Source organism: Mustela putorius, unplaced genomic scaffold (assembly GCF_011764305.1).
Source record: "Mustela putorius furo isolate JIRA1106 unplaced genomic scaffold, ASM1176430v1.1 tig00000196_pilon_pilon_pilon, whole genome shotgun sequence".
Taxonomy (NCBI): domain Eukaryota; kingdom Metazoa; phylum Chordata; class Mammalia; order Carnivora; family Mustelidae; genus Mustela; species Mustela putorius.
Window position 1 is genome coordinate 986,010 of NW_025421310.1, and position 24,457 is coordinate 1,010,466.

A 24,457-nucleotide genomic window follows, 5' to 3' on the forward strand; every position below is an offset into this window, starting at 1 on the left:
CTCACAACCCCAAGATCTAGAGCTGCCAGCTCCACTGCTGGAGCCAACCGGGTGCCCCTAAGAGGGAAAGTCTCTAACTGAACTCGCTCCTTGATTAAAAATTGCCAAGCGCTTGTGTGTGCTGGGTTCTGCTGGGCTGCACTTTCATGATCATCCTGTCTTCTCCAAAAGAAAAATAAGTTTGTAAATCGAAGTTGTATTTCCCCCATAAGTATTAGGCTCTAAGTATTAAAATGTTTTCTTTGTGGGGTTAGGAAAAGGGGTTGGCATCACCTAAGGGCTTTACTCAGCACCTGGCACAGAGAGTTTGGGACTGGAGGCTGGAGCACCTGCTCTCATTGCTTTCCTTGGCGTGGCCCCGGGAATACTTTGGGGCTTCTGGAGGGCCCTGGGGGTGCCTGGTCCCCGCATTGTGAGGGAGCGGGGCGGGGGGTGGCTGATCTGTGAAGACGGAATTTCCTGCCCATTTGCTCCTCACACCTTCCGGAGGCCAAATGGGCGGCCCAGCTGCGGCCCAAAGGGGGAGGGGCGCGGGCGTCCGGCAGATGGCGGCATTTACATACAGCTGGAGCCGCCTCGCAGGCGGGGGCTCCCCACCCGGCGTCTGGTGCATCCGTGATGCGGGGTTTGGAAGGGTGGCTTTGTCTTCGGGAGGGCAGCGCACACACCAAGCATGTACACACATACACACAGGTCCACAAAGAACCCGGGATCTTCATCGCCCGCACACATGGCTACGCCCTTGGGCTTCCCGACACCTAATCTCGTTCACACGTGGACGCTTGGTTATTCACAGCTGACACAGACCCTACCACACACGCACAGCCACCTAGAGGTACCTGCACAGACCTCAAAGTTAGAGGCTCACGTGACTCCACACAGTGGTCCAGGATCTCACCTTCATTCTTACACAGGCCCAGAGAAGCATCCACAACAGCCACACAGTCCCCAAAAGTCAGACAATCATGAAGTCACGTACATCTCTATTCTCCCATGCTGGTGCACACGCATACACACACACACAACCACAGAATCTTAGAATTACGTACAACCTAACAAATAGTCCTAACTGTATACACTTTTAGGCACACGTGGAGGCACGCGGTCTCAGCCAGGCACACAATCACAGAGTCACGTACAGCCTCCTGCCAGCAGCTCTTGCTCACACCGCATGCACGCACAGAATCTTAAAACCCCGTATAGCCTAATACACTGTCTTAAGCCCCTAACCCCACCCCACCCTGAGTCACACGCGGAGTCAGGCCCAAAGCACACGCAGGATGGCACACTCACTGCATAGCCGGTGCCCATACCGCAATCCACGGTTGCTCCGGCAAGCTCCCCTTCTCCTGCGACCTCCTCCCCTAGGGTCTCCCGGAGCCCGGCGGCTGCCTGAAGGGGCGGGGCCGTCCCCTCACATATAAGGCTCGGGAGCCCGCAGCTGCTGCTTCCAGCACCCCCCCGAAAGGCCATGGTCAGCCCGCAGATGCCCCAGCTCTTGCCCCGGACAGTGATCCTGGCGCTTATTTTCCTTCCCCAGGTCAGAGCGGGAGTGGAGAGGGAGAAATGGGAAGGGGTGCGACCCAAGAGGTCTTGGAGAGGAGGTGCGGGGCGGGGAGAACGCCTGGGCTCCCACACCTCCTCACGCTGTGCCCCTTTCCGGCCCCAGGCACGGCCTGCAGGCGTCTTCGAGCTGCAGATCCACTCTTTCGGGCCGGGACCAGGACCGGGTGCCCCGCGGTCCCCCTGCACTGCGCAGGGCCCGTGTCGCCTCTTCTTTAGGGTCTGCCTGAAGCCAGGGGTCTCCGAGGAGGCCGCCGAGTCTCCGTGCGCCCTGGGCGCGGCGCTGACTGCGCGAGGACCGGTCTACACCCAACAGCAGCCCGAAGCGCTGGCGCCTGACCTGCCGCTGCCCGACGGCTTCATGCGCGTTCCCTTCCGGGAAGCCTGGCCGGTGAGAACCCGGTGCTTGGAGGCCCTACCCAAACTTCTATGGCCTTCTGCCCTCCAAGCCCCCAGCATTGCCCTCTGGGGGTCCCTCTGGGGACCCCAAATTCCCAGACAAGTAACTATAACCTAGAATCCCGCATTCTATTATATGGACTTCCCACAGGGCACCCCAAATTTATGAGTCCCACTTCCCCTTTGGGGATCCCAGATGTTCTGATACCCACCCTGCATGCTTGGGACCCCAAATTCCCAGAACCTCAATCTCACCCTCTGTAAATCCTAAATTCACAGGACGCTACCTCTGCTCCTTGGGGATTCCTAAACACTGGAATCCTTATCTTTATCTTCAGATCTCCCTGCACTTGGGGACCTTCCTCCACCTTGTTTTCGAAACCCGTCTCCTCTCACCTTATCCCTTCTCCTATCTTCCAGTTGGGGCCCGTATTCATGACTTTTACCTCCAAAATCCTATCTCCTAGCCTACAACCCCAAAAGTGGGCAGGTGAACGGACCGGTACTTGAAGTCTAGACCCCTGTCCTTCTGGGCAAGGTGGCTTTCCCTGTTCTAGCCTCAGTCTCCCCATTTGTAAAATGGGATCATCATGGTACCTCACAAGGGTCCCTCTTGAGGGGTTCAACCATCTATCTCCAGTCTAACGTTTACTCACAGGAAGTGCTCCATAAAGGAAGCCCAAACTGTCATTCCTTCCCTGGGCCAGCCCCTCTGGGAATTGTCCCTTGTCTGCCTGGTCCCTGGAAGGATCACCACCCCAAAAATCTGGCCTTCCACTGTCTTCATTCTTTCCTCTCCTTTCTCCTCCCAACCAGGGCACCTTCTCTCTCATCATCGAAACCTGGAGAGAGGAGTTAGAAGAGATTGGAGGTGAGTGTCTTCAGTCATCAGACTACAGTGCACAGTGTGGGGACTCCAGGGAGCTGGAGCCCCGTGTATGATCCAGGAGAGTGACATGGGACTGTCTGTAGGGTGGGGCATTCCCAGGATCAACAGCCTGTGCTGTCCTCCCAGCTCTGAGTGCGGGGGCTGGGTGGCAGTAGTCCCAGGGCTCTTGGCAGGTCGGTGTAGAATTGTCCTGGTCCTGGACCCGGGAGTCTCCAGGGGCTGATACCAGGCAGAGGGCACTCTTAGCATCTTGGAATAAAAGCCCCCAGAGCAGGAGGATACAGGATGGCACAGTAATGCACCGTCACTGTGGGATTTTGATAAACCTGGCTAAGCTCAGTCATGGTGTCCCTACAGAGGTCCCAGGAGCCCTATGGGATGTCGCAGGTTGAGCAAAGGTTTCAGGGAGGGAGATGGGGTGATTTTATTCTTAATTTGAGGGGATTTTGGAGCCATGTAAGGTCTACAGTGTGTGTGTCTGGGGGGTTCTGTCAGCATTTAGATATAGAAAGCTCCTGTGGCAATATGGGGGCGTTGTGACAGCTTTCTTGGGGGAGAAAATGCCACTCTCTCTCTGTATCCCAAGGCTTCAGGCAATGAGGGCAATTTACGGTCTAGTAATTGGGGTATCTGTCACCATTTCGATCTAGGAAGATTCTGAGGCACAGTTTCGGGGTGTCATGACCTCAGTTCAAAAGACCCATGTTGCACCTTGGCCATATAGATATATCAGATGTCACAGGATGTTAGAGGTCTCCTTACTGATATGCAAAGATTCCTGGGCAAGATATGGGGGTGTTTCGGGTTCTTTGGGAGGACCGTTGTCATCGCAATGGTCCTAGGGTATTAATGGGATGACTACATCATTATGGGAGTTTGCAGCCATTCTCAGTGCTCGGAAAAGGGGTGTTTTGGCCTCGCTAAGAGCCGCAGGGAGAGTGCAAGCTCCATCTGTCTCGCCAGACAGAGTCCGTTTGCGGCCCGTCCCGCCCCAGCACCTCGCTCCCTTCTCCCCGCAGGGCCAGCCTGGAGCCTGCTGGCACGCGTGGCGGGTCGGCGCCGCCTGGCGGCCGGGGGCCCGTGGGCCCGGGACGTGCAGCGCGCAGGCGCCTGGGAGCTGCGCTTCTCCTACCGCGCGCGCTGCGAGCCGCCAGCCGTTGGGACCGCATGCGCGCGCCTCTGCCGTTCGCGCAGCGCCCCCTCGCGGTGCGGTTCGGGACTGCGCCCCTGCACGCCGGTCGAGGACGAGTGTGAGGCCACGCGTGAGTCCTGCGTTCCACCCCACTCCGTCCCCGGCACTTCCTTCCTTAGCTGCACTCACGGCCCCAAGGTTCCTTTTACAAGCCGGTTACCCTCCTCAGGGAACCGGGGGCTCGAGAGCTCTGCCGTGGTGCGGCAGACACACCCCTCTCCAGGAAACTAGGGAATGTTGTTGACTGTTGGCCAAGTATCCCAGGCCCCACTCCAGGCCCCCTCGTGGTCCTCAGCCCCCTCCCGTGATCCATCTACCACCCTCGGGGAAACTGAGGACCCTGGACTTCTCTCCAGTCCTGCCTGGGCACTCCAACCCCCTCCCCTCTTCCTAGCACTTTTTTCTTCCCGAATAGGAGCCCCACACCCATTTCCCATGTAAGCACTACCCACCTGCTTCCTCCTCGAACGCATGCGCACATCACTTTCCAGATGCTAGGACACTCAGCTCTTCCAATGCTGGGGCCCTTCCTACCCCCACCCAGGAGCTTTGGAAACTCCTTGCAGTTTCCCACAACCCGGTCACCAAGGGATACTTTATGCTCCCTCCCCGCAGCTGCAGAGGCCAGATATCATTGCTTTCTAAAGCTTGGATCCCTGACCTCCATTATGGGGACCCTCAGACTCCTCCCCTAACTTCTGAATCCCAGTGAAGCCCTTAGGACTCTCAGGCTTACCCAGATTCTCCCAGACCTGCCCTAATTGAAGACCCTCCCATTTCGCTTGAAAGTCCAGGGGCCCCTCCCCAGCCCCAGGGGACCATTCTTATCTCTCCAGGTTCTGACCCTGCAGGCCCCACTCCATTCTCCTTCTTTTTTTTTTTTTTTTTTTTTTTTTAATTTTAAGATTTTATTTATTTATTTGACAGAGATCACAAATAGGCGGAGAGGCAGGCTTCCTGCCGAGCAGAGAGCCCAATACAGGGCTTGATCCTAGGACCCTGGGATCATGACCTGAGCCGAAGGAAGAGGCTTTAACCCACTGAGCCACCCAGGCGCCCTCCCCTTTTAAAATATTTTATTTATTTATTTGACAGAGATCATAAATCGGCAGAGAGGCTGGCAGAGAGAGTGTTTTTTTTTTTTTTTTTAAGATTTTATTTATTTATTTTTTTGACAGAGGGAGACAGCTACAGAGGGAACACAAGCTGGGGGAGAGGGAGAGGGGAAAGCAGGCTTCCCGCCGAGCAGGGAGCCCCATGCAGGGCTCGATCCCAGGATGCTGGGATCATGACTCTAGCCAACGCCTAATGACTGAGCCACCCAGGCACCCCTCCATTCTCCTTCTAAGAGCACAAGAGTCGGGAGCTCAATGGCCTGGGTTAACATCCTCCGTCTGCCACTTCTTATGTGTCTCTCGGGGCCTCAGTGCCCTTGTCTGGAAAATGGGGATCACAATACCCGCTAGCCCAGAGGGTTGTCTGTCACGAGGATGAGAAGGTGGTGCACAGAAAGCCCTCAGAAACTTCTCTGATTCCTGCCTTCCTGACCCGGCCCTCATCAACGTTACTCTTTCCTCTGCCTCTCCTTCCCCCATAGCGGCGTGTCGCCAGGGCTGCAGTCCAGACCACGGCTTCTGCGAGCAGCCCAACGAATGTCGATGCCTGGAGGGCTGGACTGGGCCCCTCTGCACCATCCCGGTCTCCAGCAGCTGCCTCACTCCCAGGGGCCCGTCTCCTGCCACCCCTGGATGCCTTGTACCCAGGCCTGCGCCCTGTGACGGGAACCCGTGCGCCAACGGGGGCAGCTGTAGCGTCAGTATCAGCCCCTCCCTCCTCATCCTCCGGGAGTTCCAAGCGCCCCCTATCTGCGGCTCCTTGAGATCACAGCCTGGGGAGGGCTGGGGGTGGGCGGGGAGCTGTCAGGGGAGGGCCCCTGAATACTGGGAGGTAGGACCCGGCAAGGAGCAGCCCTCCTTGGTTAAGACAGGAGGGGATTGGGATTTTGCTCCCGAGAGACCCGTTCTGAAGTCCTCTTGCCTCTGCGCAGGAGACCCCAGGATCCTTCGAATGTGCCTGTCCCCGAGGGTTCTACGGACTGCGGTGTGAGGTGAGCGGGGTGACATGTGCGGATGGACCCTGCTTCAATGGCGGCTTGTGTGTGGGAGGCGCAGACCCTGACTCTGCCTACATCTGCCACTGCCCGCCCGGGTTCCAAGGCTCCAACTGTGAGAAGAGAGTGGATCGCTGCAGCCTGAAGCCGTGCCGGAACGGTGAGGTGGGGAGGCCAGGCAGGGAGGGGCCCTGCGTGGTCAGTGGGCAGCAGCGGGGCTTGGCTCAGACAGCCCTGGGTGGGAATCTTGGCTGAGCTTTCTCTACCCTCTGGTCTGGGGAAGTGAGCCTCCCCCACCCCCAATCTGTTTTATTTTTATTTATTTTTTTAAAGATTTTATTTATTTATTTAAGAGGGAGCGCGCACAAGCAGAGGCAGGGGGAGAGGCAGAAAGAGAGGGAGAAGCAGATTCCCCACTGAGCGGGGAGCCGGATGTGAGACCCAGTTCCAGGACCCTGGGATCCTGACCTGAGCCAAAGGACGCTAACTGAGCCACCCGGGCAGTCCTGTCCAGCCTGCTTGTTCTGGGCAAGGTGGTATTCCCATACCAAAATATTTGAGTAAGGGGAGACTGGCTGGCTCAGTAGGTAGATTGTGAGACTCTTGATCTCGAAGCTGTACATTGAAGCCATGGTGGGTGTAGATATTACTTAAAAACACATATAATTGAGTATCGGCAGTGTTCCAGGTCCTGTTCTAGGCACTACGGTTACAGCAGGGAATGAAATAAAACAAACAAACAAAAAAACCCAAAACAAAACAAAAAAAACCCTGCCCTCCTAGAGCTGACAGAACAGCCAATTAACAAGTAAGTAAATTATATAGGAAGTTAGATGGTGATAAAAACTAAGAAGAAAACAGTCACTGGGTGGCTCAGTAGGTCAAGCACAGGACTCTTGGCTTTGGCTCAGATCACGATCTTAGGGTCATGAGACAGAGCCTGTGTGAAGCCTGTGCTGAGTGTGGGGTCTGCTTGTCCCTCTCCCTTTGCTCCTCCCCCTGCTCACACTCATACTCACTCTCGAATAAATAAATACACAAGATATTAAAAAAAAAAAAAAAAACCTAAGAAGAAAAATAAAGCCAGAAGGGGATGGGGAGTGTGTATGGGGTGGAGGGTTGACATTTTAGCAAAAGTGGTTAGGCAAAACCTTGCTGAAGGGTAGAGAAGGAGGGAGCCATGTGGGTTCTAGGGGGAAGAGTTATGTTCCAGGAAGCAGGAATAGCAAGTGCAAAGACCCTGAGGTCAGAACGTGCCTGACCTTTTGAGGATCACAGGGAAGCAGGTGTGGATCGAGCAGAGTGAGTGCAGGGAGAGTGGTGCGAGATGAGGGGAGGGAGGTGATCCAGACAGATCATGTAGGCCTTCCTGGGCCATGAGGAGGATTTTGGTTTTACCCTGAGGGAGATGGAGCCACAGGAATGAGCAGTGGAGAGATCTGATCTGATAACGGTGTTACAAAGTTACATAAGATTATGAGTAAAGGGCTCAGTGCATTCTTTTTAGATTTCATTTATTTGAGAGACACAGACTACTAGAGAGAGAGCAAGCACTAGGGGGAAGAGGGAGAGGGAGAAGCAGGCTCTCCGCTGAGCAGGGAGCCCCATTCGGGGCTCGATCCCAGGACCTTGGGATTATGACCTGAGCTGAAGGCAGCCACTTAACCGACTAAGCCACCCAGGCGCCCCATGCATTCTCATAATACTAATTCTCTCCAAAACAGAGTGTTCACTCTGGGTTGAGTGGTACTAGGGACACAGCAGTGACTAGCACAGCTCAGGGCCCCGCCCTCATGAGGGTACCATCTCGGGGTGGGGGAAGACACAGTTGTGCTTGGAGCCTGAAGTTGTCAGGGTTGTGATAGGGGAGCCCAGGGTTGTCATGGAGAGTCAGGGAAGGCTTCCTGGAGGAAGGGACATCTGAGCAGATACCAGGGAGCTCAGGGAGAGATAAGGTGAAAAGAATGGGAGTAAAGGAGGAAGGGAAAAGATAAAGGGTATCCCAGGCAGAAGCCCTGGGCAAAGGCCAGCTGGTTCGAACATGTTTGGGACTGCTAACTATTGGAGTATGGCTGAAGCCGAGAGAAAAACGGCCATACAGAGCGCCCAGGAGGTGGACTGACTCAAACCAAGACTTCACTGGGGAGGAGAGGAAGAAGGCCTGTTTTCCAGGCCAACTCCCAGAGGCTGGCCCTAAGAGTTGGACAAAGACAGCGGGGACGCAGAAGGTGGGCAGGATTACAGCGCAGAGGAGTGGACGCACGGACAGGCTTGGGGATCCCCGTCGAGGCCGCGCCCCTGACACCCTTTCCCCACAGGCGGGCTCTGCCTGGACCTGGGCCACGCCCTGCGCTGCCGCTGCCGCGCGGGCTTCGCGGGGCCGCGCTGCGAGCACGACCTGGACGACTGCTCCGGCCGCGCCTGCGCCAACGGCGGCACGTGCCTAGAGGGCGGCGGCGCGCGCCGCTGCTCCTGCGCTCTGGGCTTCGACGGCCGTGACTGCCGCGAACGCGCCGACCCGTGCGCCGCGCGCCCCTGCGCCCACGGCGGCCGTTGCTACGCCCACTTCTCTGGCCTCGTCTGCGCCTGCGCCCCCGGCTACATGGGCGCGCGCTGCGAGTTCCCGGTTCACCCCGACGGCGCGGACGATGGCGCACGGGTATTGCCCGCAGAGCTGCCGGGCCTGAAACAGGGGGACCCGCAGCGCTTTCTTTTGCCTCCGGCTTTGGGACTGCTGGTGGCCGCGGGCTTGGCCGGCGCGGCGCTCTTGCTGGTCCACGTGCGGCGCCGAGGCCCCGGCCAGGATACTGGGTCTCGCTTGCTGGCGGGAACCCCGGAGCCATCGGTGCACGCGCTCCCAGATGCACTCAACAACAGAAGAACGCAGGAGGGTTCGGAGGATGGGCCAAGGTGAGGGGCCCCAGGCGTCTGGCTTCTCTCCTGGCTGCTTTCGTCAATCTCCATAGTGCAATTGACCCGATTCCCTGATAGACCTTACTGATTGGTCCCTTCCTCTTACCTGCTCCCCGCCTTTTCTGATTGGGTCGTTGACAGCTCCCCTAGTTGGCTTTGCGGTCTCTCCATGGTGGGTGGGGAAAACAAGATCAGAGAATTAGAGGGATCTGATCTTCTTTTCCTCCCACAGCCAGCCAGCGGATTGGAATCACCCTGAAGATGGAGACTCTCATGCGATTTACGTCATATCGGCTCCTTCCGTCTATGCCCGGGAGGTAGTTACCACCCCTCTACCTGCTCCCCACACATTGGGCATGCTGGGCGGAGGCAGCCCCTGCATTTCCTGTAGCCCTCTATTTTTTTTTTTTTTTTTCTGTAGCCCTCTTTTACTCTATCTGTAAAATGAGCGTAGGGTCTCTGGGAGGTCCTTAAGCCACATTTCACTTACGGCTTTTATTAGTTCTGTATTGCAGCCCTCTTGCTGTCGTTTGGAGCTATTTGCCAGACCATACGGCCCTCAAGAGGTCACTGTGGGCAGCCCCAGCAGAGCTTCCCTGTTTTCCACTCACTGGGGAGAGGGAGAGGAAGCGAGGGCAGCCCTGTCTAATGCCTCCTACTCTTTTCATTTCTAGGCCTGACCTGCCCCTTCTCCATCAGCGCCTGGAGACAGAACCTGGATATTTTTGTACTTACTTGGTGGTGCCCAATCTCTGCCTGAGACACTTTGGAGCTGGACGGCATGTGTGGGAGAATTTTACCTTTGGGAGTTGTATATAATGCTTATTTAAATCCAATTTTCCCTCTCCTCTCTAGAGACTTCTATAAAGGCTCTTATTTTGATCAGCTTTGACTCATTGCCTAAGTGCTTTGTACTTAGTATTGGGACGGAGGGGAGAGCTACTATCTCCTGAGAGAAGTAGCAGGACTCTCCTGGAGGGATCAGAAGCAACTCAAAGTGGCTTAAATAAGGAGAGTTTATTCATAAAAATGAAACATCTTGTGGTAGGTGTAGTTTCAGCGGGGCTGGATTCAGGGACCCGGTGCCTTCAGTATCTTTTCACTCAGCTGTGTCTGGGAATGGCTTCATTTGTAAACCGGGCTTTCACTGGCTCCGGCTTGTCACATGGCCTTGCAGGGCGGGGCCCAGGCAGAATGGCTTATTCTGATTGGCCAATCTTGGCAATTTGTTTAGCGCGCGGTGGGAAGGTCAGTCAGGCTTTCCAGAGCAAATGGGGGGTGTGGGTAAAGCAGCGGCCCTGTTTACCCCATATCTGGGTTTCTTACTTACTAGACGTCAGTACCTTATCGGGCCGGGAAACCAACTGTTCCAGAAGAAAAGCACAGTAAGTTTGAAGAGTTTTATAAGTGATTCATGAATTGTTGAGCGTCTTGTCCGCGGAGTAGGGGAGCTCTGAGGAGGTGACCAAAAAGGAAGATTTTTATAGGAAGGAGAGCGGGGCAAGAAAGTTAGCAAAAGAAAAGAAAGCATTGTTCGAGGCAAGGGCACCTCCTAGTAGGGGAAGGGCAGGGAGTCATTGGGGAATTACCTTATTTTCCTTTTGGGGGTGGAGAGGGTCCATGTTACAGATTATTGGTGCAGATCAGAGAATTCCTGACTGGCCTGGTGAGACTTAATTTTCCCGCTAAATTGAAACTGCAGTTAGGTTAGGTATTAAGCCCCAGTTTGATGACTTAGCCTAAGTGATGCCATTTTGAGCCTGTAGGGTTTTTTTGTTTTGTTTTGTTTTGTTTTTTGTTAATATTTTATTTTTTTAATAAGATTTTAAGTAATCTCTGCTTTGGGGCTCAAACTCACAACCTCGAGATCAAGAGTTTAACATTGTACCGACTGAGCCAGCAGGGTGCCACAAGCCTGTGCTTTTTTTTTAACCCCATGGAACCAGTCAATAAGAGTGGAAAGGATCCATTTTACAGAAGAGAAAGTTGAGGCTCAGGGAGTTTGAAGTAACTGCTGCAAAGATAGGGAGTGACTGGGGGGTTTGGGATGCAGTCATCCTGCAGGATGCCTTCCTGCTAGAAAGCTTGCTAAAGAGCTTGTCGGATTTTTGTGGACCTGGGTTGTGCTCACCCCCCCCCCTTTTTTTCTAAAGATTTTATTTGTTTATTTGACAGAGATCACAAGTAGGCAGAAAGGCAGGCAGAGAGAGAGGGGAAAGCAGGCTCCCTGCTGAGCAGAGAGCCAGATATGGGACTCAACCCAGGACCCTGGGATCATGACCTGAGCCGAAGGCAGAGGCTTTAACCCCACTGAGCCACCCAGGCACTCCTGCTTCTTTGTTTCTAAAAGCCAAAATGCAGCTGTGTTGGCCGCCTGCAATACCCTGATGTTTTTATGGTCTCACACAAAATAAAACATCAGAAGACTCATTTAGTATAACTTCCAAAGTAAAAAAATTCACATTCCCTTTAACCGGATGGTTTTGTATCTGGGAATTTACCCTACACGTAGACTTTGGTGACTGTAGGTGTCTGTAGTTGAGTAATTGTTGGTAATAGCCACAGGCTGTCAACGATCTAAATGTCTGATGAGGGAGGACTGGCTACATTGATTAGGGGCCATTTATAAGAAAACTATTACACCAGTGTTCAAATGATGAGATACAGATGTGCTCAACTGAAATCTTTGATAGATTTTGCCCAAGGGGGGAAAATATAAGGTGCAGAAGAACAGATAGGGTGCTACCGTTTGTGTTTTTAAAATGGACTGTATGGAGTTATTACTACAGTGACCTGACCAAATGAGGAGCTTGGCAGACCTCCCTGCTGGCAAAAAGGTGAAAATTATAGAAACAAGGGATGCCTGGGTGGCTCAGTTGGTTAAGTGTCTGCCTTTAGCGTAGGTCATGTCTCAGGGTCTTGGGATTGAGTCCGCCTCAGGCTCCCTGCTCACTGGGGAACAAAATGACAGGGGCGCCTGGGTGGCTCAATGAGCTGAGCCTCTGCCTTTGGCTCAGGTCATGATCCTGGGGTTGAGCACTGCATTGGGCCCCTTGCTCAGTGGGGAGCCTGCTTCTACCTCTGCCTTTGCCTGCTGCTCCCCCTGCTTGTGTTCGCTCTCTGTCAAATAAATAAGTAAAATTTTAAAACAAAAAACCAAAATGAGGGGCACCTGGGTGGCTCAGTGGGTTAAGCCGCTGCCTTCGGCTCAGGTCATGATCTCAGGGTCCTGGGATTGAGTCCCGCATCAGGCTCTCTGCTCAGCAGGGAGTCTGCTTCCTCCTCTCTCTCTCTCTGCTCTGCCTCTCTGCCTATTTGTGATCTCTCTCTGTCAAATAAATAAATAAAATTAAAAAAAAAAAAAAAAAGACTCTCTCCTTTAAAAAAAAAAAAAAAAAAAAAAAAAAAACAAAAAACCAAAATGACAGACCATTTGAAGCTTCCGGGGATGATCCGGAGGGCACATAGCAAATTAATAAAAAAAATAAAAACTAAAAATTTGGTGAAAACCAGGAGAATCAATAATAGGTGAACCAAGACCCCCCCCCCTCCATTTTAAAAATTTTTTAAAAAAATTAACATATAATGTATTATTTGCTTCAAGGGTAGAGGTCTGTGAATCATCAGGTTTACACACTTCACAGCACTCACCATATCACATACCCTCCCCAGTGTCCATAACCCAGCCATCCAATCCCTCCCCCACAACCCCAGCAACCCTCAGTTTTTTCTGAGATTAAGAGTCTCTTATGGTTTGTCTCCCAATGGGTGCCTGGGTGGCTCAGTGGTTAAGCCGCTGCCTTCGGCTCAGGTCATGATCTCAGGGTCCTGGGATCGAGTCCCGCATCGGGCTCTCTGCTCAGCAGGGAGCCTGCTTCCTCCTCTCTATCTCTCTCTGCCTGCCTCTCTGCCTACTTGTGATTTCTCTCTGTCAAATAAATAAATAAAATCTTAAAAAAAAATAAAAATGGTTTGTCTCCCAAACAATCCTGTCTTGTTTCAATTTTACAATCCCTACCCCCCACAGCCCCTGGCCCTGCCTCAAATTCTTCATATCAGAGAGATCATATGATAATTGTCTTTCTCTGATTGACGTATTTTGCTTATCATGATACCCTCTAGCTCCCTCTACATCATTGCAAGACTTCATTTCTTTTAATGGCTGCATAGTATTCCATAGTATATATACACAACGTCGTCTTTATCCATTCATCTGTTGATGGACATCTAGGTTCTTTCCATAGTTTGGCTGTTGTGGACATTGCTGCTATAAACATTTGGGTGCACCTGCTCCTTTGGATCCCTACATTTGTATATTTAGGGTAAAAACCCAGTAGTGCAATTGCTGGGTCATGGGGTAGCTCTATTTCCAAGTTTTTGAGGAACCTCCATGCTGTTTTCCAGAGTGGCTGCACCAGCTTGCATTCCCACCAACAGTGTAGGAGGGTTCCCCTTTCTCTGCATTCTCGGCAACATTTGTTGTTTCAATTTTAGTATATGTGCTGCCGAAGCGAGCACACATTTGTTGTTTCCTAACTTGTTAATTTTAGCCATTCTGACTGGTGTGGGGTGGCATCTCACTGTGGTTTTTATTTGTATTTCCCTGTTGCCCAGTGATGTGGAGCACTTTTTCATGTGTCTGTTGGTCATCTGGATGTCTTCTTTGCCAAAATGTCTGTTCATGTTCTGCCCATTACTTGATTGGATTATTTGTTCTTTGGGTGTTGAGTTTGATAAGTTCTTTTTTTTTTTTTTAAGATTTTATTTATTTATTTGACAGACAGAGATCACAAGTAGGCAGAGAAGCAGGCAGAGAGAGAGGAGGAAGCAGGCTCCCCGCTGAGCAGAGAGCCCAACTCGGGGCTCAATCCCTGGACCCCGGGACCACAACGTGAGCCGAGAGGCCTCAACCCACTGAGCCACCCAGGTGCCCCGAGTTTGATAAATTCTTTATAGATTTTGGATAGTAGCCCTTTATCTGATATGTCATTTGCGAATATCTTCTCCCATTCTGTCAGTTTTTAGTTTTGTTGACTGTTTCCTTTGCTCTGCAAAAGCTTTTGATCTTGGGGCACCTGGGTGGCTCAGCAGGTTAAGCCTCTGCCTTTGGTTCAGGTCATGATCTCAGGGTCCTGGGATGGAGCCCCACATCAGGCTCTCTGCTCAGCGGGGAGCCTGCTTCCCCTGCACCCTGCCTGCTTCTCTGGCTACTTGTGATCATGTCTCTCTGTGTCAAATAAATAAATAAAATCTTTTAAAAAAAGGCTTTTGATCTTGATGAAGTCCCAATAGTTCATTTTTGCCCTGGCTTCCCTTGCCTTTATCAATGTTTCCAGGAAGAAGTTGCTGCAGCTGAGGTCAAAGGGGTTGCTGCCTGTGTTCTCCTCAAGGATTTTGATGGAATCCTGTCTCACACTGAGGTATTCCATCCATTTTGAGTCTACTTTTGTGGTGTAAGGAAATTGTCCGGTTTCATTTTTCTGCATGTGGCCGTCCAATTTTCCCAACACCATTTGTTGAAGAGACTTTTTTCCTTTGGACATTCTTTCCAGCTTTGTCAAAGATTAGTTGACCATAGAGTTTAGGGTCTATTTTGGGGCTCTCTATTCTGTTCCATTGATCTATGTGTCTGTTTTTGTGCCAGTATCATACTGTCTTGATGATGACAGCTTTGTAATAGAGCCAAAGTCTGGAATTGTGATGTCACCAACTTTGATTTTTCTTCTTCGACCGTCCTCTAGCTATTTGGGGTCTTTTTTGGTTCCATATAAATTTTAGGATTATTTGTCCCATTTCTTTGAAAAAGATTGATGGCATTTTGATAGGGATTGCATTAAATGTGTAGATTGCTTTAGGTAGCACAGACATTTTCAAAATATTTATTCTTCCAATCCATGAGCATGGGACATTTTTCCATTTCTTTGTGTCTTTCTAAATTTATTACATGAGTACTTTATAGTTTTTTGAGTATAGATTCTTTGCCTGTTTGGTTAGATTTATTCTCAGGTATCTTATGGTTTTGGGTGCAGTTGTAAATGGGATCAACTCCTTAATTTCTTTCTTCTGTCTTGCTATTGGTATATAGAAATGCAACTGATTTCTGTGCATTGATTTTATATCCTGGCACTTTACTGAATTCCTGTACAAGTTCTAGCAGTTTTGGGGTGGAGTCTTTTAGGTTTTCCACATAAAGTATCATATCATCTGCAAAGAGTGAGAGTTTGACTTCTTCTTTGTCAACTCGGTTGCCTTTTATTTCTTTTTGTTGTCCGATTGCTGAGGCTAGGACTTCCAGTACTATCTTGAATAGCAGTGGTGATAGTGGACATCCCTGCCATGTTCCTGATCTTAGTGGAAAAGCTCTGTTTTTCTCCAGTGAGAATGGTATTTGCTGTGGGCTTTTCATAGATGGCTTTGATGATATTGAGGTATGTACCCTCTAACCCTACACTTTGAAGAGTTTTGATAAAGATTGCTGTACTTTGGCAAATGCTTTTTCAACAGCTATTGAGAGTAACATATGGTTCTTGTTCTTTCTTTTATTAATATATTGTATCACATTGATTGGTTTGCAGCTGTTGAACCAAACTTGCAGCCCAGGAATAAATCCCACTTGGTTGTGGTGAACAGTCCTTTTAATGTACTGTTGGATCCTACTGGCTAATATTTTGGTGAGAATTTTGCATCTGTGTTCATCAAAAATATTGGTCTGTAATTCTCCTTTTGGAAGGGGTCTTTGGTTTGGGGATTAAGGTAATGCTGGCCTCATAAATTGAGAATGGAAGTTTTTCTTTTCTTTCTTTCTTTTTTCTTTTTTCTTTTCTTTTCTTTTCTTTTTTTTTTTTTTTTTTTTTTTTTTTTTTTTTTTGAACAGTTTCAGGAGAATAGGTACTAATTCTTTAAATGTTTGGTAGAATTCCCCTGGGAAGCTGTCTGGCCCTGGGCTCTTGTTGGGAGATTTTTGATGACTGCTTCAATCTCCTTACTGGTTATGGGTCTGTTCAGGTTTTCTGTTTCTTCCTGGTTCAGTTATGTAGTTTATATGTCTCTGGGAATGCCTCCATTTCTTCCAGATTGTCAAATTTGCTGGCATATAGTTGCTCAAAATATGTTCTTATAATTGTTCGTATTTCTTTGGTGTTGGTTGTGATCTCTCCTCTTTCATTCATGATTTTATTAATTTGAGTCCTTTGTGTTTTCTTTTTGATAAGTCTGGCCAGGGTTTATCAATCTTATTAATTCTTTCAAAGAACAAGCTCCTAGTTTCATTGATTTGTTCTACTGCTCTTTTGGTTTCTATTTCATTGATTTCTGCTCTGATCTTTATTATTTCTCTTTTACTGCTGGTTTTGGATTTCTTTGCTGTTCTTTCTCCAGCTCCTTTGCATATAGGGTTAGGTTGTGTACTTGAGATTTTTCTTGTTTCTTGAGAAAGGCTTGTATCACTATATATTTTTCTCTCAGTGTCCCAAAGATTTTGAACAGTTGTGTTTTCATTTTCATTTGTTTCCATTAATTTTTTTTCAATTTTTCTTTAATTTCCTGGTTGACCCATTCATTCTTTAGTAGGTTGCTCTTTAGCCTCCATGTATTTGGGTTCTTTCCAACTTTCCTCTTGTGATTGAGTTCTAGTTTCAAAGCATTGTGATCTGAAAATATGCAGGGGATGATCCCAGTCTTTTGGTACAGGTTGAGACCTGATTTGTGACCCAGGATGTGATCTGTTCTGGAGAATGTTCCATGTGCACTAGAGAAGAATGTGTATTCTGTTGCGTTGGGATGGAATGTTCTGAATAGATCTGTGATGTCTATCTAGTCCAGTGTGTCATTTAAAGCCTTTATTTCCTTGTTGATCTTTTGCTTAGATGATCTGTCCATTTCAGTGAGGGGGAGTTAAAGTCCCCTACTATTATTATATTATTGTCAATGTATTTCTTTGATTTTGTTATTGGTTTATATAATTGACTGCTCCCATGTTAGGGGCATAGATATTTAAAATTGTTAGATCTTCTTGTTGGACAGACCTTTAAATATGATATAGTGTCCTTCCTAATCTCTTATTATAGTCTTTGGCTTAAAATTTAATTTACCTGGGGGTGCCTGGGTGGCTCAGTGGGTTGGACCTCTGCCTTTGGCTCAGGTCATGATCTCAGGATCCTGGGATTGAGCCCCGCATCAGGCTCTCTGCTTGGCAGGTAGCCCACTTCCCCCTCTCTCTGCCTGCCTCTCTGCCTACTTGTGATCTCTGTCAAATAAATAAAATCTTTAAAAAAAATTTAATTTATCTGATATAAATATTGCTATCTCAGCTTTCTTTTGATGTCCATTAGTGTGGTAAATTGTTTTCCACCCCCTCACTTTAAATCTGGAGGTGACTTTGGGTCTGAAATGAGTTTCTTGTAGACAGCATATCGATTGGTCTTGGTTTTTGGTTTTTTTTTTTTTTGTTTGTTTGTTTGTTTTTTAAATCCATTCTGATACCCTGTGTCTTTTGATTGGTGCATTTAGCCCATTTACACAAAGGGTAGCTATTGAATGATATGAATTTAATGCCATTGTATTGCCTGTAAGGTGACTGTTACTGTATATTGTCTCTGTTCCTTTCTGATCTGTTACTTATAGGCTCTCTCTTTGCTTAGAGGACCCTTTTCAATATTTCCTGTAGGCATCAATATTTTCAATATTTTCCTGTAGGCGTCACACAGAAAATTTGGTCTTTCATGATCTTCATAGTTTTTGAGACCCAGGCCAAAGGTTTAACACGAGAAGGGCTCAGTGTTTGCAAAGTACAGTAGGTCATAACTTTCTACCTTCTCCCCCCCTTTTTTAAGATTTATTTGAGAGTGAGAGTGCACATGTGTGGGTGGGTGGGAGGGGCAGAGGGAGAGGGAAAATTCTTTTGTTTTGTTTTTTTTTTAAGATTTTATTTATTTGATAGAGATCACAAGTAGGCAGAGAGGCACGCAGAGAGAGAGGAGGAAGCAGGCTCCCTGATGAGCAGAAAGCCCGATGCGGGGCTCGATCCCAGGACCCTGAGATCATGACCTGAGCCAAAGGCAGAAGCTTTAACCCACTGAGCCACCCAGGCACCTGGGAGGGAGAAATCTTTTTTTTTTTTTTTTTTTTTTTTAAATATATATTTTTTATTTTATTTATTTATTTGACAGAGAGAGATCACAAGTAGGCAGAGAGGCAGGCAGAGAGAGAGAGGAGGAAGCAGGCTCCCTGCCGAGCAGAGAGCCCGACGCGGGACTCGATCCCAGGACCCTGAGATCATGACCTGAGCCGAAGGCAGCGGCTTAACCCACTGAGCCACCCAGGCGTCCCGGGAGGGAGAAATCTTAAGGGTACTCCCCACCAAGGAGGCTGATCTAGGGCTACATCCCAGGACTCCAAGGTCATGACCCAAGCTGAAATCAAGAGTTGGCCATTCAACTGACAGAGCTGCCCAGGTGCTCCTAACTCTTATCCCTTTCAAAAACACCCATGGGGCCCCTGGCATCCATCTCAGTTAAGTGTCACCCTTGGGCTCGGGTCATGATCTCAGGGTCCTGGAATCAAGCCCCATATTGTGCTCCACTCAGTGGGGAGTCTGCCTCACCCTCTGCCTCTGTCCCCCACCCCCACTCATGCTTGCTCTCTCAGAAATAAAATCTTAAAACAAAAAACAAACCCCCAAACCCAACCCTTTCATGATTCAAAATAAGGTGTGTACCTGACCTAATGGTCTCAGACCAATGTCAGAGTTCTGGTGCTGACAACATGCTAGCGTTACAGCTGAGGCTGTCACTGGGGAAAGCTGGGTGGAAAGGATACAGGATGTGCTCAGTATCAGTTTTACTCAGTTTCCTATGAGTGTTACATAGGAGTGTCTCATTATTTCAAAATAAAAAGACAAATATTTAGGAAGCACCTCCTGCAAACAAGGCAGGCCCTGTTCTAGAAGCCTGGGATTCAGCAGTGAATGAGCCACCAGTGGTTAAGAGCCAGGACACCGGAGCCTGCCGTTTCCATGTGGATCCCGGCAGTGTCACTTACTGTGCTTGTAGGGGTAGCACTTTGCACTATATACTTGTAAACTCCGTTATCTTGGCTACTATGGTGCTTTTTCTCCAGATCACCCAGTTACCCCATTCAGAGAGCCCGCTCTGCCCCAGGCTGGTTCTAGTAATGTAAGGGCCTGGTTGGCCAGAGGGAGTCATTTTGTGTTTATGCAGTAAACTTAGATTGACCCCATGCAGTAAGCTTAGATTGACCCTGCCCCTCCCAGAGGAACTTACTTGCAAAGCCTAGCTACAAGGGTGGGTCAGGCCAGGTGAAGACATCCAATCAGTGGGGCACACATATATCTACTAGGGTAAATTAAAACTCAATTGGCCACCCATGTGTTACCTAGCAGTTTTTTCTGTGTGTGGCAGACTTAGCATGACTGTGCAGTTTTCTCTGTGTATTGCAATCTCATTGACCACCTGTGTATAGCCTGGCTAAACTACCTCTATAAAAGTTAGTTTGTGGGCGCCTGGGTGGCTCAGTGGGTTAAGCCGCTGCCTTCGGCTCAGGTCATGATCTCAGAGTCCTGGGATCGAGTCCCGCATCGGGCTCTCTGCTCAGCGGAGAGCCTGCTTCCCTCTCTCTCTCTGCCTCTCCATCTACTTGTGATTTCTCTCTGTCAAATAAATAAATAAAATCTTTAAAAAAAAAAAAAAAAAAAAAAAAAAAAAAAGTTAGTTTGTGAGGCTGGGAGGGGTCACCTTGTTGCAAGAGATGGCCCTGACCGGTCAGTTTGATTCTCGATGCTTGGCACAAAATAAATCTTTGCTTGACCTTCGCTTTGTATCAGTCTCACTCCTTTGATTACAGACCCTAACAGCACCTTTGGAGATCCTGCAGATTTCTGGGCCTCCATCATCTCTGACCCCTCCAGCCTTGGCCACCCTGGGCCGTCCTTGTTTGGTATGTTTCCCCATTGGACAGGGAAACTGATTCCTGGACCAAGGCTTTCCTGATGAGGGCTGACCTCGGAATCACTCAGCATAGGAATGTGCACACTGCAGGCGCTCAAGAAATAGGTACCGAATGAATGAATGTTTAGTGACAGTGAGGAGAACACTGGAGCAATGTCTGTGTTCCTTACCTTGGAGGTGGCAGGGCCTTTAGGGATGGGAATTTTTAGGTGAGATCCAGAGGTCCCTCCCACCTGGTCCCTGGCCCAGAGCAATGGAACCTTCTTACCGGGTGGAAAATGATGTCACAGTGCCCCTTTGTGGTCATCTCCCATGTTAGAATCCTGGTGTGGGTGAGGCTTTCCCTGCCCAAGGAAGGAGAACCGGGCAGGAGCCCAATCGCCCCTCCCCAACCCCCTGTTACCCGGGGGGGGGCCCCCCTGCCCCCACCATGAACAACCAGGCAAGGGCCCCAACCCCCTTGACCTCGGCCCAGGCTTCGATCCCAGTCAGGACCTCGATCCCGGTCCGGACCCCAACGCCTGCCTGGGCCTCAACTTCTGCCCGGACACCGAATCCTGTCCAGATCCTGACCCCTGCCCGGACCCCGACTCCGGTCCCCACCCGGGCCTGGACCCCGACTCCTGTCCAAACCCCGACCCGGGTCTGGACCCCGACTCCTGTCCGAACCCCGACCCGGGCCTGGACCCCGACTCCTGTCCGAAACCCGATCCGGGCCCCAATTCCCGTCCGAAACCCGATCCGGGCCCGGACCCCGACTCCCGTCCGAACCCCGACCCGGGCCTGGACCCCGACTCCCGTCCAGACCCCAGCCTCAGCCTGGATCCCCACTACTGCCCAGACCCCAGCTTCAGGCTGGACCCCGACTCCTGCCCAGACCCGGGCCTCAGCCTGGATCCCAACTCCTGTCCAGACCTCAGCCTCGGCCTGGACCCCGACTCCCGCCCGGACCCCAGCCCGGACCCCGATTCCCGTCCAGGCCCCAGCCTCAGCCTGGATCCCCACTACTGCCCAGACCCCAGCTTCGGCCTGGATCCCGACTCCTGCCCAGACCCAGGCTTCGGCCTGGCCCCCGGCTTCCGCCCAGACTACTGCCTCAGCCTGGACCCCCACTCCTGCCCAGGCCCCGCCCCAAACTCCAACTACCGTCCCAACCCTGGCCCAGACCCCGACTCCCATCCACACCCCGGCTTCCGCCCAGATCCAGGTTTCGGCCTGGACCCCTGCCCAGACCCAGGTCTCAGCCTGGTCTCCGACTCCCGCCCAGACCCAGGTTTCGGCCTGGTCCCCGACTTTTGCCCAGAGCCCGGCCTGGCCCCCAACTCCGGTCCAGATGCCGACCCCGGCCCAAACCCCGACTCCCGTCCAGACCCCGACCCAGGTCTGGAACCCCACTCCCGTCCGGACCCCAACTCGGGCGCGGATGCCGACCGGGGTCCAGACCCCTATTCCGGCACAGACACCTACTACAATCTGGACCCCGCCTCCGGTCCCTGCCCCAACCCCAGTTTCATCCCGGGTCGGGGTCGAGATCACGACTGCTGTCCCTGTGTCGCAATCCTTCCCGGACTCAGCCCCACCTTTGGATCAGCCCACGAAACCCGCTTTGGAACCCGCTTCGTCGCGCGACAAGGATCTTTCGCGGCCGCCTAGTGTGAAGCACTTTCCATCCGTCACCAGTGAATTCGGGTTCAACCGAGAGTCCATTCTTGTCCACACTCCATCCGCCTCTGATTTACTGAGGCTCACCCTTGGCTCCACCTCGAGGACCGACTCCTCCGCCACGAAGTTGACAGATTCCACTCCCGAGTCTGAGCCGTGCCCATCCTGGGGCCCGGACCGTTAGCCCCCACCAGCGAGAACTTCCCGATGGACAAGAAGATCCTGATTCGAGTGATCTACTGGTAAGGGTCGTCCTGGTGCATGCCTGCCTACCTCCCTGTGGGGCAAGGCTGGAGGGGGTGGGGGGGGCGGGGCGGTGGGGCTTTGGGATTTGCTAGGAGGGGGAAGGGAGGGAGTCTCAAGTCCCAGTCTTGGCTCCACTTGCCATGCTCATACGGGCTGGAGATCTGGGGCTTCACATCCCTGCTCTGAGCTTCCCCCTCACTCATTTATCCATTTTTGGAGTGTGCTGCCCCCCAAGGAATGGGCCTATGCCTCTGACCCAAGCCCCTTGCTTTTCTCCCCAGGCCCAGCTAGGCCTTGCAGATGCAAAGCACACCAGGGAGCACTGGGGGTGTGGGAATTTCAGACTGTCAGGGATGGCCTTTCCCCAGATGAGAAGACTGGCCTCTAAGGGAAGAGCTGGGGCGTGGGGAAGGGATCTAGGTAAAAGGTCGGGGAGGAGGAACCCAGCCACAAAGGCTGAAGGAAGTTGGCCTCTGTTCTCTTTGGTAGTCTCAGAGCTGAGTCTCTGTGTCAGCGGCCCTAGTAACAGCGGTGACCTTCCTGACCGTCCGAGGCTGAGGCCTGGTCTCTCCCTTCCATCCCCATCCCCCTCTCCTGCTTGAGAATGTTCTCTCCCCCTTTTCTCTCCCCAGTCTCACTCTTCCCCCCCACTTCCTCTCCCTCCCCCATTCTTCCTCTCTTCCCCCGACTCCATTTCTCTGTGCCAAGGTAGTCTCTCCCCACAACTCAGTGTGTTTCTCCTTTTTCTTATGTTTCCTCATCTCCCCCATCTCTCTCTGCCCTTCTCCCCCTGGTTTTAAAAAGATTTTATTTGACAGAGAACACAAGCAGGGGGAGAAGCAGGCAGAGGGAGAAGCAGGTTCCCTGCTGAGGAAGGAGCTTGATGTGGGGTTCGATCCCAAGCATTCCTGCCCTTAACCTTTCCAGCTCTTTCTCTGGCTCCATGGATTCATTAATTCACTAATTCATTTATTAAGCACTTACCTCGTGCCAGGCCCTGTCCTTGGCACTAGGGACACAGCAGTGAATAAGACCGAGATTGTTGGGGGTGCCTGGGTGGCTCAATTCTTTAAGCATCTCCTTCTGTTCAGGTCACAATCCTAGGGTCCTGGGATGGAGCCCACATCAGGCTCCCTGCTGGGCTGGGGGTCTGTTTCTCTCTCCCTCTGCTGCTCCCCAGGCTCATCCTCTTTCTCTCGCTTGCTCTCTAATTCTTAAAAAAAAAATCTTTGTCCTTATGGCACTCACATCCTTGTGTAGAGAGGAGGGTGGGAATGAACAATAAATACGACATACAGTAATTATATAGCATCTTAGAAGGTGATCAGTGTTAATGGTAGAAGGCAAGGGGGCCGTCACAATTTTAGCTGGGGTGGTCAGGATGGTCTTCTTGAGGTGATGTATGAGCAAAGACCTGAAGGAGGGGAGAGAAGGAGCTGTGCAGATACCAGGACTCTGCAGAGAGAACAGGTGGTGCAAAGGTCCTGAGGCAGGCATGCCTGGAGTATTGGAGAAGGTCCCTGTGGCTGGAGCAGAGCAGGCCAGGGGGAGAGTGGAGGAGGAGATGAGGCAGAGTGGGTGGGGGCTTGTGGACCATGAAGAGGACTGGTTTTTTGCCCTGGGTGAGCTGCCACTATGGGAGGGTTCCAAGCAGCGGAGGGACAGGATCAGACTGTTCCCAGGCTCCCTCTGGGCTGGAGGAAATACTGATGTAGTGTCTTCCCTCCATCTCTCTCTGCCCTCTCTCCAGCGGCCTCTGAAGCTATAGCCTTCGGGTAAGTAGTTTTGATTTTGTAGGCGGGTGGCGGGGCCTGGGAAGGGGGATTAGGACATGAAGTCTAGAAGGAGGTCCTGTTTCTTCTCCCTCCAAGACCTGTGACCCTATGCTCCCCACTCCTCTCTGCAGTTCATTCTACTGAGAAAGAGTCTGGAGCAGCAATTTCCAAATCGTCTCCAATTTGTGAGTGGCCTGCCTGAGGGGGGCAGTCAGGGCTGGGAGATTCCAGGGGCTTGGAGGGGAGCTCTCACCTTCCCCCCAACCCCCACCTTCCCTCTCCAGCAGGAGGAAAGAGCTGCCCAGGCTACGGGGGAGTTCGAAGTGTTTGTAGATGGAAAACTGGTCCATTCAAAGAAGGTGATTCTGGCAAGGGGCCCAGACAGGGCGGGCGGGCAGGTGGCAGTGCTGGGATCCTCTGGGGATGGGAGACCTACATGTCCGTGCTCTTTCTCCTCTGTGCCCAGAAAGGTGATGGCTTTGTGGATGAGGCCGGGCTGCAGAAAATTTTCAGCATTATCGAGGAGGAGATCAGCAAAAGGTAGCAGGTGACCAGCTGGAGGTGAGGTCAGGGAGGTGAGGTGGGGCTGAGGACGGGGGTGGTGGGTAGGTGGGGGCAGGGCACTGTCTGGGAGTCAAAGGTGATTTAGTCACAGCCCTAGCTGAGCCCAGCCTCCCTGTTTAGATCAGGACAAGTCAGCTCTACCCTTCTCTGAACCTCATTTTCATCCTCTGTAAAATGGGT

General features: G+C 51.3%; 2 protein-coding genes across 2 annotated transcripts; both read left to right on the forward strand.

Annotated features, from left to right (window-relative positions):
• DLL3 (delta like canonical Notch ligand 3) lies at positions 1 to 9,958 on the forward strand. Its single transcript, XM_004776156.3, has 9 exons — positions 1 to 1,540; positions 1,670 to 1,954; positions 2,779 to 2,833; positions 3,871 to 4,113; positions 5,641 to 5,855; positions 6,091 to 6,313; positions 8,472 to 9,063; positions 9,299 to 9,383; positions 9,741 to 9,958. The coding sequence occupies exons 1-9, from the start codon at positions 1,472 to 1,474 to the stop codon at positions 9,744 to 9,746; spliced, it is 1,773 nt and encodes a 590-aa protein (XP_004776213.2). The 5' UTR covers positions 1 to 1,471; the 3' UTR covers positions 9,747 to 9,958.
• A 728-nt stretch (positions 9,959 to 10,686) lies between these two features.
• SELENOV (basic proline-rich protein) lies at positions 10,687 to 23,898 on the forward strand. Its single transcript, XM_013047736.2, has 4 exons — positions 10,687 to 10,732; positions 20,368 to 21,934; positions 23,689 to 23,713; positions 23,845 to 23,898. Exons 1-2 carry the CDS (start codon positions 10,687 to 10,689, stop codon positions 21,681 to 21,683), a joined length of 1,362 nt encoding a protein of 453 aa, XP_012903190.2. The 3' UTR covers positions 21,684 to 21,934; positions 23,689 to 23,713; positions 23,845 to 23,898.
• The last annotated feature ends 559 nt before the right edge of the window (positions 23,899 to 24,457 follow it).